This window comes from Paramisgurnus dabryanus, chromosome 15 (genome assembly GCF_030506205.2).
Source record: "Paramisgurnus dabryanus chromosome 15, PD_genome_1.1, whole genome shotgun sequence".
NCBI classification, from domain to species: Eukaryota; Metazoa; Chordata; class Actinopteri; order Cypriniformes; family Cobitidae; genus Paramisgurnus; species Paramisgurnus dabryanus.
The window spans coordinates 30612863-30626709 of NC_133351.1; the positions used below are offsets into that span (position 1 = coordinate 30612863).

The 13847-nt window shown below is 35.8% G+C and overlaps 1 protein-coding gene across 1 annotated transcript in view; it reads left to right on the plus strand.

Annotated features, from left to right (window-relative positions):
- vwa8 (von Willebrand factor A domain containing 8) overlaps positions 1-13847 on the plus strand; it is a 144909-nt gene that overhangs the window by 81861 nt on the left and 49201 nt on the right. The window contains exons 33-36 of the mRNA XM_065293037.2: positions 430-584; positions 1538-1730; positions 1821-1902; positions 2277-2481. Of these exons, the coding sequence (XP_065149109.1) occupies positions 430-584; positions 1538-1730; positions 1821-1902; positions 2277-2481 (635 nt within the window). The remainder of the gene's footprint in view (positions 1-429; positions 585-1537; positions 1731-1820; positions 1903-2276; positions 2482-13847) is intronic.

Here is a 13847-nt window from a genome sequence, read left to right on the forward strand (position 1 = left end):
ACGCAGTACTTAAAGCAACACCAAGGACTTTTTTTACCTTAAAATAACGTTTTCAAAAAAGTTTGAGTTGTTCATCCACTCGAAACAGGGTGAACGGCACTTTCACATTTGTTTTGCAGCCCTCTATCGGACAAAACAAGGTATTGGTACTAAAGAAGCTTCCAACCGTCGGGTCGCGGTCCTGTAGTTCGTGTGAAAACTACAAAAACTTGCTTTACGGCAGACCTACAATCCAGCTTTGCTCTAGTAGGCTAAATTATTTACAACAGTGGTAATGGACAATTACGCTTCCAACCTGTAGGGGGAGCAAAGAGCAAAAACTCTTTAGTGTTGCTTTAACCAACTGAGCTAAAGGAACATGAGATTATTATTATTAAAATAATCAATTATAAAGTAATGTTCTGACTCCTGACTAATCTTATTCTTAAGGCATGGAAACCACAACTCCTCAAGAGGTATCAAGTGATCAGCTGCCCAATGTGAACCTCAGTGCTGCCCTGGGCAAGAAAATCATCTCTCCCAATCGGATCTTCTGTGACACAAACACCTATGCTAATGTGATTGTGGGCTTTCCAGATCTTTTGGTAAGTGACAATTATTATATGACATTGTCATTTTGTATTAAAATCTCCCTATGGCTGATAATTTTATCACTTAAAAGGCATGTAAAAGTTTTTCCTGTGATAGTAATTTCTACATGCTTTAAAACTGCTTAATTGTAATTTCTTATGCGGATCTATGAATATGTTAATTAGTCTCCGCCTTCAACCTTTCGTATGCATGAATAGATGCCAATTTTGGTAGATTCAGACACATAACTGCCAAGGTTTGCAGCACTGACTGTTTTTAGTGCAGATTTTAGCAAGTTAGACTATTAAAATGTTATGATGTGATTTTTTTACATACTGTGTGTCGTAGATAACCAAAGGCAATTTCAAACGTGAATAAATGAAATGTCTTTGGAAAACTCAAATGTTATGGATAAAAACTCAGCAATGGTGATAAATATTATGAAGCATATTAAACTTGAAAATTTTCATAACAGTGGGAATGTAAAAAACTCAAAATGGGAAATATGGTTTAACTCTTTCCCCGCTTCCTTCTTTTATGGCAATCCATATTTCCACTATTATCCACTAGGTGGCACTCTTACCCAACTTATAAAACACTAAAGCATCCACTTATCTAAAAACAGTAAAAACTCTCTGTATGGTTCGATGAACACTCTAAATCTAATTTCTAAAAAAGTCCCAAAAGCAAAAATACAAGTACATCAGCTGTTTTTGAAGAAACCTACCCATATTTGAAAGGTGAAAAAGGGAACAAATAAAGATAGGATGAGACTTTTTAAGAAAGCAGAGAGTCTTTTCTTTTATTTGATATATTGTTTGTTTATATATTTTGAAGAAGAAATATTTCTGAATGGCATTAAACTGTTGTGAAAATCACAAAAAATGCTCCCGCTATGGCAATTAAAAAAAATGCTGGCATGGAAAGAGTTAAATATGTAATATTTGTCCATGTTGTGTTCCCACAGTCCCCAAATGAGGTCTATACCTTTAAAAGACCATCGCCCTTAACTGAGGGGCGGGGATCTGATATGTTTTTTGGGTCAAGCAAGCGAACAGGGCCCGCAAAGAGGGTCAACTGTGTATGTCTACTGGATGCCAATCAGGTGGTCCGAGCGTTGCCCGCATCACAAGTTCCACTGGCTGATATCTACCCTAATGGTAAAGCACTCATATGTCAGATACAAATGTACATGTTATGCATGAAATCACCAGGTGCCTTACTTAGTGGTTGTATTGATTTACTGACAGATGTCACACCACCCATGACTGCTGCTTACCTTGAAGTGACAGACCTGAACTCGAAGAAACTCAAATACGTTCCGGTCCCAAGGTAAAAACTCTTTCATAAAACTGTAGCTCCCTCATGTGTTTGCCTTTGCATGGCAATGATGAAAAAACTGAATCACATTGCAGCTTATTTTGGCCAAGAACCACTTACTACATTTACATCTATGCATGTGGAAGACACTTTTATCCAATGTGATTTGCAGTGCATTGCAAGGTCGCATCTGTGATTTCAGATCACACCTAGCTGTAAGATCATGATGATGATATCTGTGGCTCAGACTACATTTACTGTAGAGGCATTTTTCTTGGCAGACGTTCCATTATTATTTGTAAAGCATGATGTGATTTGAATTCCTCTGCTCTGATCAGTGCTGTGTGCAAGTGTCTGTTATACTGATACTGTCTGATACTCTTTAGGAGCAGTTCAATGTCTCCCTACACGGTGTGGATCTCAAAGGTTTCAGACACAGATGTAGTGATAGCTCCCTTGGGCTCTGGTGGGGTTGTCACTGTGGACATGGGAGGCTATGTTAGATTGTGGGAAACAGGGATTGACAACCTGCAGCGCTCCCTGCTGGAGTGGAGGAACATGATTGGATCGGAGGATGGCAGGCCTGTTCAGGTAGGACCTTTTGGCCAAATCATGATTCGCTTTTTTAACTGCATTTATTTATTTTTTATTAGTTTTAAGTACTGTTATGACAAATATGTGTTTTTTATTTAAAACGAAATTATAAATCATTCCTCTAATTTATTAACCCATTACCTGGCACAGCCCTTTTTGAGTGTGGGGTGAAAAGGTGATGTACACCTTCAAATTAACATAGCTTTTTTTTTGTCTAGAAGCCTAATTTTGGTCTTCTTTAAAGATAAGACTTTAAAGGTTTTTACAAAAGTGTCTGGAGGTGATTTGTAATAAATAAAAATAATGCAATATAGTATTATATACATAAAATAATAAAAAAATGAGGTTTGTGTTGGTTTGCTGTGAGGTTTTGCTGCATACTCTTGTCACAAAATAATAAATTACAGTCACTGCATTATTATTACTGCTAAAAGGTTTTGAAATGTAAAAAAATACATTCTTAGACCTTTCCAACAATATATAGTTTGTTGTGAAAGATTAACATTTAAATGAAAAATATTGAAGTAAACTCAGGTGTATCGCTCACGGGATAGTGGCAGTTTATTAACCCTCAATCGGTCCTTGGGGTCTATATGACCCCGAACGACATTTAATTAGTAAAAAAGAAGATTCCCTTCATCTCAGAGATATAAAATTTTGTGACTTTACCTAAATAATCTATCTTTACATACACACAAAAAAAAAACTGTGCTTGATTCGGTTGTTCTAAAGGTATGTAAAAAAAATCAATATGACCCCAATTGAAAGTGAATGGGAAATGCAAAAAAAATATTTTTTTCTATTTGTCAAAAAATAAATAACAATAAATCCAGCATAAATCTGAAAATTTTGACACAGAAATGAAGACCTGGTTCTTGTGCACAAATGCAATACAAAAAACACATGCTCATACAAACACACACACACACACACACACACACACAGGTATGACTGCCACAGAGAGCATTTGTATGGAAATTGGCAAATAAAATCAGTCACATGCAGAAAATAAGATATAAAGGGGTGTGACCTAATGCACGCACATGTACACTCACAAACACACGCGCACACACACGCATGCACACACACACACACACACACACACACATACACACATGCGTGCACGCACACACACACACTTAGTCAAATTACTGTGGCATTTTGTAAAAACAGACATTTCAAAATGCATCAAAAACTATACAAAAAAAATACTATTTGAAATAATATTTATTTTTTATGTCCTTTCTGATGTTTATATAAACATAAATTTACAAAAGGTATCACTAAAGTAATGATTTGAGCTGTTGTCCATATCCAGTAAAATGAATGGGTCTCTATGGGCATCTGCTGGTCGAAATGATTTAATTCCTAAACAGTAATTTTTTATGTTTTTTTTTCTAAAAACCAATGGCTGAATTCAACACCTAAGACCTAGATCAATATCTAAAAACAATTTAATTCAAATTTAGATCATAATTTATGTGAATTTTCATAAATATTTTTCAGGCAAACCAATGGTGTAGTTGAGGAATTTAGTCGTAAACAGGTACAAAAGTACTTCAAATCTCTCAAAACACAGCTTTATTGTATAGATGAGAAGTAAACAAAAAATAATGTATTATTTGTATTATTGAAAATGTATATTTTTCTTACAATTATGTTTTCAATTTTGGGGTCATATAGACCCCAAGGCCAGAAGTGTAAACAGAAAACAAGGAGCGTTTGAGGGTTAAGACACAATATGTAGGATTTTACCCACTAGAGTTCACTATTTCACAATATCAAAGGCCAAGCTTAATGACGATATACAGTATAGGAGAGTGAAATGACTGGAGATGTTGTTTAAATTATATAGAGACGTATAGAATTTGCTTAATGTTTATGGATAAGGTAATAAACAAATGTTTTTACCTGTACGTTTGATCAAGTTATATTATGCCATCGTAATGAATTAGCTGTGTTTTAGATTCTGTATAACCTCCACTTCAGCATTTGCCAACTGGTGTTTAAATAGTTTCTACAACCTGAAGCTGGGGATAGCGCAGATATTAATTCACTAAAAGGGCGATAATTACAAGGGAGACAAGGACGAGCCATTAGGAATTTTTGGGATAGTGTAAGTTCACAACTCCATGAAATATATCACACTGTGTAAATGTTTTTTTTTTGGATATTTTATTACAAAAATCTTATATATTGTGGCTTTAAGTAACAATTGCATTAAAAGGGTCACCAATGAAAGACGGTCTAACTTTAAAGATACAGTACATGAAAATGTTTGTACTTACATAGGAAAAAAAAACATTTGATGCATTTGTATTTATTATGTGCATGGGGTTGGGTTCAGCGTCAAATGTGTTAATACAGGCAAAAACTTTTAATGTAAGTACTAGGGATGCACTGATATGATTTTTGTGTGCCGATACCGATTTAAACAGACAACTAGCCGATACCGCTATAAACACTTGTATATACAGTTGGCCTGTTAGCTAGTTTATTTCTGCATCAAATAATTTTACTGAACATGGATTGGATCTATTTAACATTCAACTGACCAAAATAATAAGAGTTAGATAAAATAAGTAAGATAAAATGTTGGCCATTTTTGTAATTTTCCGAAATTTTGATTAAAGGCCAGAACGCTAACATTTTCCCGAAATACTCTTACTTTCACCGCATGCCTCACGTGAATGAATAATCTCTCACGCGATTAACTACTATTTTTCCCCCATTGAACTATAATTTGTACAGATTTTATTTTGTTTTTGGAAGTATTTAATTATTTTAATAGTGATTTTTTTTTTAATGCTGGATTATGCAACAGACATGCAACTTGTTGCCTTCACGCAGTTAATAAATATACAATCGATATCGGCCTTTCTCGTGATATTGCCAATATCCTAATGGTTTCAAATTCATAAAAAAATCATCCGATACATATCGGCGCCCGATACATCGCTGCATCACTAGTAAGTAAATTTTAACAATAACATTGTACACATTAGGTACATTGTATATTTATATATTTTTAAGTAGTACATAATATAAAACAGGCCCTTTTTTAAACAATACTTCATTTGTGATATTCTGTTTAGTGTTCATGGTGCAGAAATATTACACTTTTAGAAATTCTGTAAATGTTTCTCAGGTCTGCAAATCCACTGTCCCATACATTTGCAATTCCATTTCTTACCACGTGGTGGTGGCAGTGCATCAGAAATGATGTAGTTTTTTATTAACTGTAAGGTTGCAATTGCTTATGATTCTTTATTTGTGTTCTTATGTGTTTTCTATTTGAACAATTCATATTTGTATTAGCTACCCCTTTGGACACATTACTCAAACTTTTCTTTTGACAAAGCCATTTTAGATACATCATGGTTTAATTCAGTGGTTCTCAAAACTTTCGGGTTGCGATATGGTGCCAGTTTTGTAAATTTTATGAAGTACATGAATGTATCATGCATTCGTTGTAATCAAATGTCAGAAAAATATATCTACTAAAGATTACTACATTGTTTAATTTAATATGTTTTGTTTAATTCAAACTCTAAATTGTTTTATGTCATAAAATTTGGTCTTTGGGGCGTACCGCGAAACGTTTTGAGAACCTCTGTTACATATTGCATCTAGTCACATAAACACACCTAAAATGTCTGCAGTTTAAACAAAAATGTGATTTGAGTTTTAAATTGCAGTTTATATTACATCACTATTGTGCTATTCATACGCTTGTTTGGGAACACCTGCAGTTAATATTGAATTTAACCAATAGATGGTTTCTTCATGGCTGTGGTCTATTTCTCCATTGTGTGACTCACAGATAGTGATTATAGTTATTGGCTGTGTAATAGCCAGAAAACAACCTACAGGCACATAACACCAGCCCTCTTATTTTAATAGCTACGATCTTGAGTTTTTCAACAATAAACATGTATTTTTTGTACTGTAAGTTTGTCTAGTAGAATATTGCACATGTAAGAGTGTTCATGGGTTCACTTAGTGTTGCTATGCCAGAGATAGCTTGAAAAACAATAAAAAGCCATACTGAGACTGATGCCATCTTCTTACTAACATTTATCATGGAGCTCAAGACTGTGTTATCATAGTGTTGGTCTGGTTAACCCTAACGGCCACAGACCCCCCACCCCACCCTTAGGCGTGGTCTCTATACCACACCCACACAACAAACACACTTTACACCACACGATTTCACGGCTGGGGTCAATGTGAAATGAAGTTTGGGATTAGACACGCAGGATATCCTGAATTAGAGGGATCTTTCCTTGAAACCAGCGTTCTGCTGTCATGTTTTCTGAACTTTATAGTAAACTCCACAGTCCCGATTACATACACGCGTACATTTATGTATTTTTTATTAACAACTTTACATTTAAATATATTTTTATCAGTATGAGTCCCCCTTAGGTATCAAACCCATAACCTTTGTAATACTCTACCAACTGAGCTACAGGAACGTGTTTATATTTTGTAGCTCAACTGGTAGGTTAACAATGCATGTGTACGATCCCTAGAAAACATGCATACTGGATTAAATGCACTGGAAATTGATTTGGATAAAGCTGCCAAATGCATACATGTAAAGGTACACTCCACTTTTTTTGAAAATATACTTATTTTCCAGCTCCCCTAGAATTAAATATTTGATTTTTACTGTTTTGGAATCCATTCAGCTGATCTCCAGGTCTCCAAAAATAACCAAAGAGTTTTCGATATTTTGTTTAAAACTTGACTCTTCTGAAGTTACATCGTGTACTATATACAATAGCAGGGGAAATATTTTCGGGCACTGCGTGATATCATTGCGCCTCCTGCAGCCATGTTACGGCAGCAAAGTCCTGAATTACGCCAGAATGAGAGTAATGTTCCCAGCCATATCTGTCTAGAAAATCACAACTTTAAATTTGGGACCAGTCACGGAAAGTAGGGACACAAGTCGGATCTGGGGCATTTTGAGTTATTCACAGATTCTGAAAGTGCAGTTTCTAAGCTTTCCAAAGAGAAAGCCGAGAAAATAGAGACGGAAAGTTACTCTTTTCTCCTGCGGGGAGAGACAATAGGGCTCATTTACATCTCATTTAGCTAAGCCATACCCCCTGTAAAGCCGTTTTGAGATACAGATGTTCTAGCATCATATGTAGTATTTTATGAAAGAAGTCCAAATGACAACATGCAAAAATAAACATGACTCTTTTTACCTTTGTTGTGATCACAAGTTGAATCCAGTCTGTTTCAGATGTGTGAATAATCCAATGACCATTTTTGTCCACAAATGCGTTAAATCTGTGAAATATAGATATATAGTCTATTGTTTACATCAGATTTCGCATGAACTTCTGGTAATAGTATATAATATACAATCTGAGGACTATTTACATCGTAACATGTAAGGGTATATCAGATTACACTTCGGTAATTTACGTTCTGTTAAACACATGAACCCGCCTTCAAAGTTTGTATTTAAAATAGGGCGGTAGTATAATAGATCATCCAAACAGCGCCGTTGAAAACGTGACGTCCTTTAGGGATGAAAGCAATCGCTCACTCGTTCCTCCATCAGTCAATGACTTCATGGAAAATATTGATAAACAAAACATGTAGCCAATTATATAATGAATACAAGGATCTCTGTGTAACTTCTGTGTGTTTGGACTCATGCTGTGCTGCAAGACCTGACAGACGGATGCCGTCAAAGTACCGCGAGAGCGAGCCGAAATTAAACTACTCCATAGGATTTTTTGAAGAGCTCTCGCGGTACATTGACGTCATCTGACTGCAGAGCCGCATAAAGTCGAGCAAGCCAGTACTGTAGGATGTAGGACGCGGCTGACTGTTACATGTTGCGCCCCAGCTTTTTGTTTGTGCGACCGAGTTTCGGTTACAGTCTGGGGAGACGCACACTATAACTTTGAAAAAAAACCCTTAGCAAACAGGTCAGCCGCGTCAATACAGTCACCTGACTTCACGTGGTTCACAACAGAACATAAAGAGAAGACCGAATAAAGTCGTAATTCTTGCTATTTTTGGACCAAAATGTATTTTCAATGCTTCAACAACTGATGTCACATGGACTACTTTGATGATGTTTTTATTACCTTTCTGGACATCGAAACCGTACATGGATTTTCAATGGAGTAGACAGAAAGCACTCGGACTAAATCTAAAGATAAAACATCTTAAACTGTGTTCCGAAGATGAACGGAGGTCTTCCGAGTTTAGAACGACATACGGGTAAGTCATTAATTACATTATTTTCAGTTTTGGGCGAACTATCCTTATTTAGTAGTCACGCTGTTCCCTTTGGAGGCGGGGGCAAAAACAAAAGCCACTTATACAGTATGTAAATATACACACAGACAATGACGCCCCCTGCTGCACGATAGAATCTCCGGAAAAACAAGCCAATTTCAACCGCAAAATGTACGCTTTTAAATATACAAAAACTGCTATCTCAAACATGGAGAGGCTTCTTTGTGATCTTAACTAACAGATTCTGCAAAAAAAAAAAAAAATCACAAATTTTGAAAAAAAAAAAACGTTCTTTCTCATTATCTCGAAAGTTGTGCTGCCGACTTGTGTCACTGGTTTACTTGACGGGTCACAAAAGTACACGATGTAGCTACCAATTTATCAAAAACTCTAAGGGAGCTGGAAAATGAGTATATTTATTATTTTGTGTCCCTTTAAAGTTATAATGGAGATGTTGGTGAACCCATTGTTGGTCATCTTCATACAGTAGGCAGCTTCCATCTAAGGCAGGGTTTTTTACACCATGGCTGAATCTGCAGAGCTTGTTTTGCATTTTAGCATTCATTTAAAAAAGAATCCCATTACACAGTAGCTTATGTGTCAGTAAGGTTTTAAAATGCTTTCTACATATAGCCAGCTGACCACATTTTGATGGTCTCAGGTCTGAGTCTGGTCCCATCTTTCCAAATCCTGTCTCTTCTCAAGAGTTACCTGTCAAAACAGGGACACAATATTCAGTCATTTAGTTACATGACGTTCTTACATTGCAGACATTCATCTTGAATACCTCCAGGGCTTTCACTACCAAAATATTTTTAGTGTATTTGGCCTGATCTTCAATCTTGAGATCTCTGTTCAAATTGTTACAGGAGCGACTGATGATGGAAGATTCCTGTTCATGATTCCAACAGGCAGAATTCCTCTTCGAGTATCTCTGCCACCTCCTATTCATTCTTGCGGTTTCATTCCCTTTGCAATTCCGCCATCCATTCTTTATCCCATACTGCTCATATTTTATACTCTTTCACACAGTTTCATTACTCCTGTATGTCATGGCCTCAGTCGGAGACCTATTGTGAAGCATACTTGTCTCTGGATCGGGTGAGCGAGTGTTTCCTCCTCCCTCCATGCAATAATGAGCTCATGGTTACCAACAATCCTCAGTTCTTTGTACAAGAGTTTTTTTTTTTGACAACGCTTATGTGGCTACTGTTGCACATTCAAATAGTTAATGTAGTAAGGCTTGAGTAATTGCTTTCCATTCATCCTGTAAAACAATGGATCTGTCACATTTCTCTGAGCGGTTTAATTGATTCTGTTTGTTTACATCACTTTGACCTCATCAGTGCACTTTATTTATTGAGAGCAACGCTGACCGCCTACTTGGTAAGCAGCCTGGAAAGTTTTCACATTTGGGAAACATTTCAAACCCTCGGTTTTTTAAAGACTCTATATGACTGTTTAAAGGGAAATCTGAGACCACCAGTTCACACCTGGCCCACAAAATTTTAAAAATCAAACCCCAGACACGCATTTTAGTGCAATGGGAAACCTCCCAAACTATCAAGGAGTCTTCTACCGCTTCAAACTGAGCTGTCAGTCATCTTGCCCTGCTATCTGAGAACGGCACATCACTACTTTCTATATTTAAATGTCCTGGATAAAAGTGTCTGTTCTTTCAAATCCAGCGTCAGAGAATTGGAATTTGTTGACCCTGGCTTTAAATGTCTTTTTTTGTGATTTACTGTTTTCATCATAAATTTCTGCTAAATAATGTAAAGAACATTTTGTAAAAATATAACCTTGATATCTTTAATATTGACTGAGTAATCTCAGGGTCACATATATGTATGATTGATTATCAATTCCAGCTCTACAGACATTACAGTACATTTTGTAAATTGTTTAAATTTATAAGAATATTTTTTTTTAAAAGTGCCCAAAGAGGTATAATATATAATGAAATAAATTTTGCATATAATAGGAATGCTTCCTGATTGGTCAAGGTCATAGTATTGACCTGCGTTTAGCTATTTCTACGTATAATGTTAACTAAATGACTACTATGTTATTGATCCTTGTATCTAGTAACCAATTTCCTACATAGCAGTGCTAGTTTCACATCTTTGTCTCACATTAAGAAATATTTAAATTAAATCAATCCTGTGCATCTATTTCATAAGAAGCTGTGTAAAAAGTATAACCTCGCTCATGCTAAAATTTATGCAAATGAATTAGTGATTAGTTATTACTGCACTTCTATATAGAAAACATTAATCAACGTCTAAATTTTCTCTTGGTTTGCAATGGAGGCCATGTCCATTATGACTGTTGGGTCGTAGTACACAGTCATGCAGGGAATTTCTAACCCTGACGTCAGATCTGCCCTACTCTATACATGTATGCCGGTATGTATGTATTTATAAAGTGATCAGGGTAGCAGATGTGTTGGGAAGCTGTAGTGATGCAGGATAAAGATATGCAGTCTGTCTGGCGGGAAATGAGCGGACATTGTGACTCACACAATGAGAAAATACGACAAGATGAGAAAAGAGAGTGACTTCAGCTAAAACGTCAATGATCTAATGCCTTTCGAAACCTGATATGTTTTGCAGAAATGTTCATGTGAGCAGTAGCAGCACTGTATAAAATGATATCATATCAACATATACTTAAACAATTTCAACTTGTTTTTCTAAGTTATGTCAACTTATCACAAGTCAAAACTTTAAAAAGTAGGTTGAATTGACTTTAAACTTCAAAAATGTAAATTAACTCTGATTATTTCAAGTGATTAACTTTAAAAACTGTTATTGAAACTAGCCCACACAAATGGGTAAAACAAACTATGTAACAACATAAATTATACTCGTAATAACATTGTGAACATTGACATACTGTTATTTAGTATTTACAGTAGCAAAATCCACAAAAAATCCTCATACACAACAGTAATTTTAACAATTTACATACATGAATTTGCAAAAGCAACTTGTTTTATTCAAAGTGAAAGTGTTATTTGAAGTGTAAGGAGCATGTGATATGGCCTGAGCTATGACCGTATAACAGGAGCTGGTCATGTGTTCAGGGATGACCTCTTGACACCTATCTTTCACGTGGTGTCATTCCAGTCTTTTATGTAGCTTTAAAAATGTAAGCAGCTAAATATATACAGTACAGGAATCATTAGCAGATTTTTAAAGGGGACGGATCATAAAAATTTGACTTTTTCCATGTTTAAGTGCTATAATTGGGTCCCAGTGCTTCTATCAACCTAGAAAATGTGAAAAATAACAACACAGTTACTTATGTAAACCATTCTCTGCAAGCATGTGAAAAAATAGCTCATTGAAATTTGGCTCCCCATGTGATGTCAGAAGGGGATCTTATTATAATAATACCACCCTTTAATCTGCATTATCCAACCATGGCTCTGCCATTTAGTGCAAAGAGAAAGAGAGAGAGAGAGAGAGAAATAATTAACAGCACAATTGAGTTTCAATAAATAAAAACATCATTATGGCGATCAGTGTTTTCTTCAGCCCATTTGCATTTAAAACAACACATACAAAAAATGCCACATTTTTGCTGACAAAAGTGGCAATTTTAACATGCTATCACATATTTACTTTGGGGACACCAAAGATTTATTTGGCATCTTAAAAAAGTCTTATGAAATGTCCCCTTTAAAAAATCTGTTCATTATATTAGAGGATTTTAGTGGTCCTAAATTCTTTTTCTCCTGGTCTTAAATGTGCAGGACCTGCTGTCCTTAATGTTTTGAGTTTCTAAGTAGCGTTTAGAAGTATGATGGTGTGTTTAATGCCACGACAGATGTTTGTTGACCAATGGTGATATTTCTTATAGTTCATATGGCACTTCTGTAGATCTACACTGGTCCAAAAGTGGATCAAAGTTGTCCTAAGACAAGAATGGGTATTTTTCAAAAAGGCAACTTTTATGAAAGGTTTTGATTATCTTCAAATGTTGACTAGTGTATTAACATGGCTATCAATGGGCAGTATATGGCTGATATGGTCAAAAGCAGAATGTGAATTGAAATAACATCATTTCAATTCATATAATTGCCAATGTATGGAAACCCATACTTGGATGTGACCTTTGCATTTAACCTATCCCAGTGAGTAATGAACACACACACATTTAGAGCAGTGGTCAGCTATCACTGTTATCAGGTGCATTGCTCAAGGGCACCTCAGTCGCCTATAGGAATCGTACCATGACCTTTAGGATACAACTCTTTAACCACTAGGCCATGACTGCCCTAAATTGTTCCACACGTGTCAAGACGAGAAATCTTAAATGTAGTTGATAGGCAACTGTGGTGCTTGCTATGCTGATGTGGTTTGATTCCAGGCACTGAAACCTTCTTTAGTATTTCTTTTCCAGGATTTTGTATTGTTTAACCGTTTTACGACTAGGGTCCCATATGTGGGATTTCTGAATGTACAGTGACGTAACACACAGTCAGATTTAATTCGGCTATTTTGGCACACCTAGAGGCGGGCTGGAAGAGACTCTAATTATAAAACAGCTTTTCAAAGTTTTTTTCAAAGTGGTTTTTTTTTCATGTACCTAACTTTAAAAGTAAAAAATATACAAATTGAAATCTGTTTTTTGGCACACAGTGAGGAATTGGCAGCTGTCATTTATATAAACAGCTTTTTATCCAGTGTTTTTAGGCATGAGATGGAGAAGGTTACATATTTGAAACGCACACTTTCAAACAATAAACTGACACAAAAACATGAATTATTATCATTCCACATACAACAACGTCTGAACGGTCCTCTTTCTCCACACTTGTAAACACTGGAGCGCTAGTTTTGCATATGTCATTCATGCGTGACCTTTCGACGTGATTACATAATACGTATGTTCAAGCTGGTGCATCTAGTGCAAGACAAGAAGTTTTTATTTTTTGGCAAAAATGACAATTGTTTTGCTAGATAAGACCCTTATGGGGTCTTATCGGTTGAGACCGTTCAGAACCCTCTGAAGTTGCATTGAAACTGCAATTTTTCTAAACCGTACCTTTTTCTATGCGGTTCGGCCATTCGTCCACACGTAAA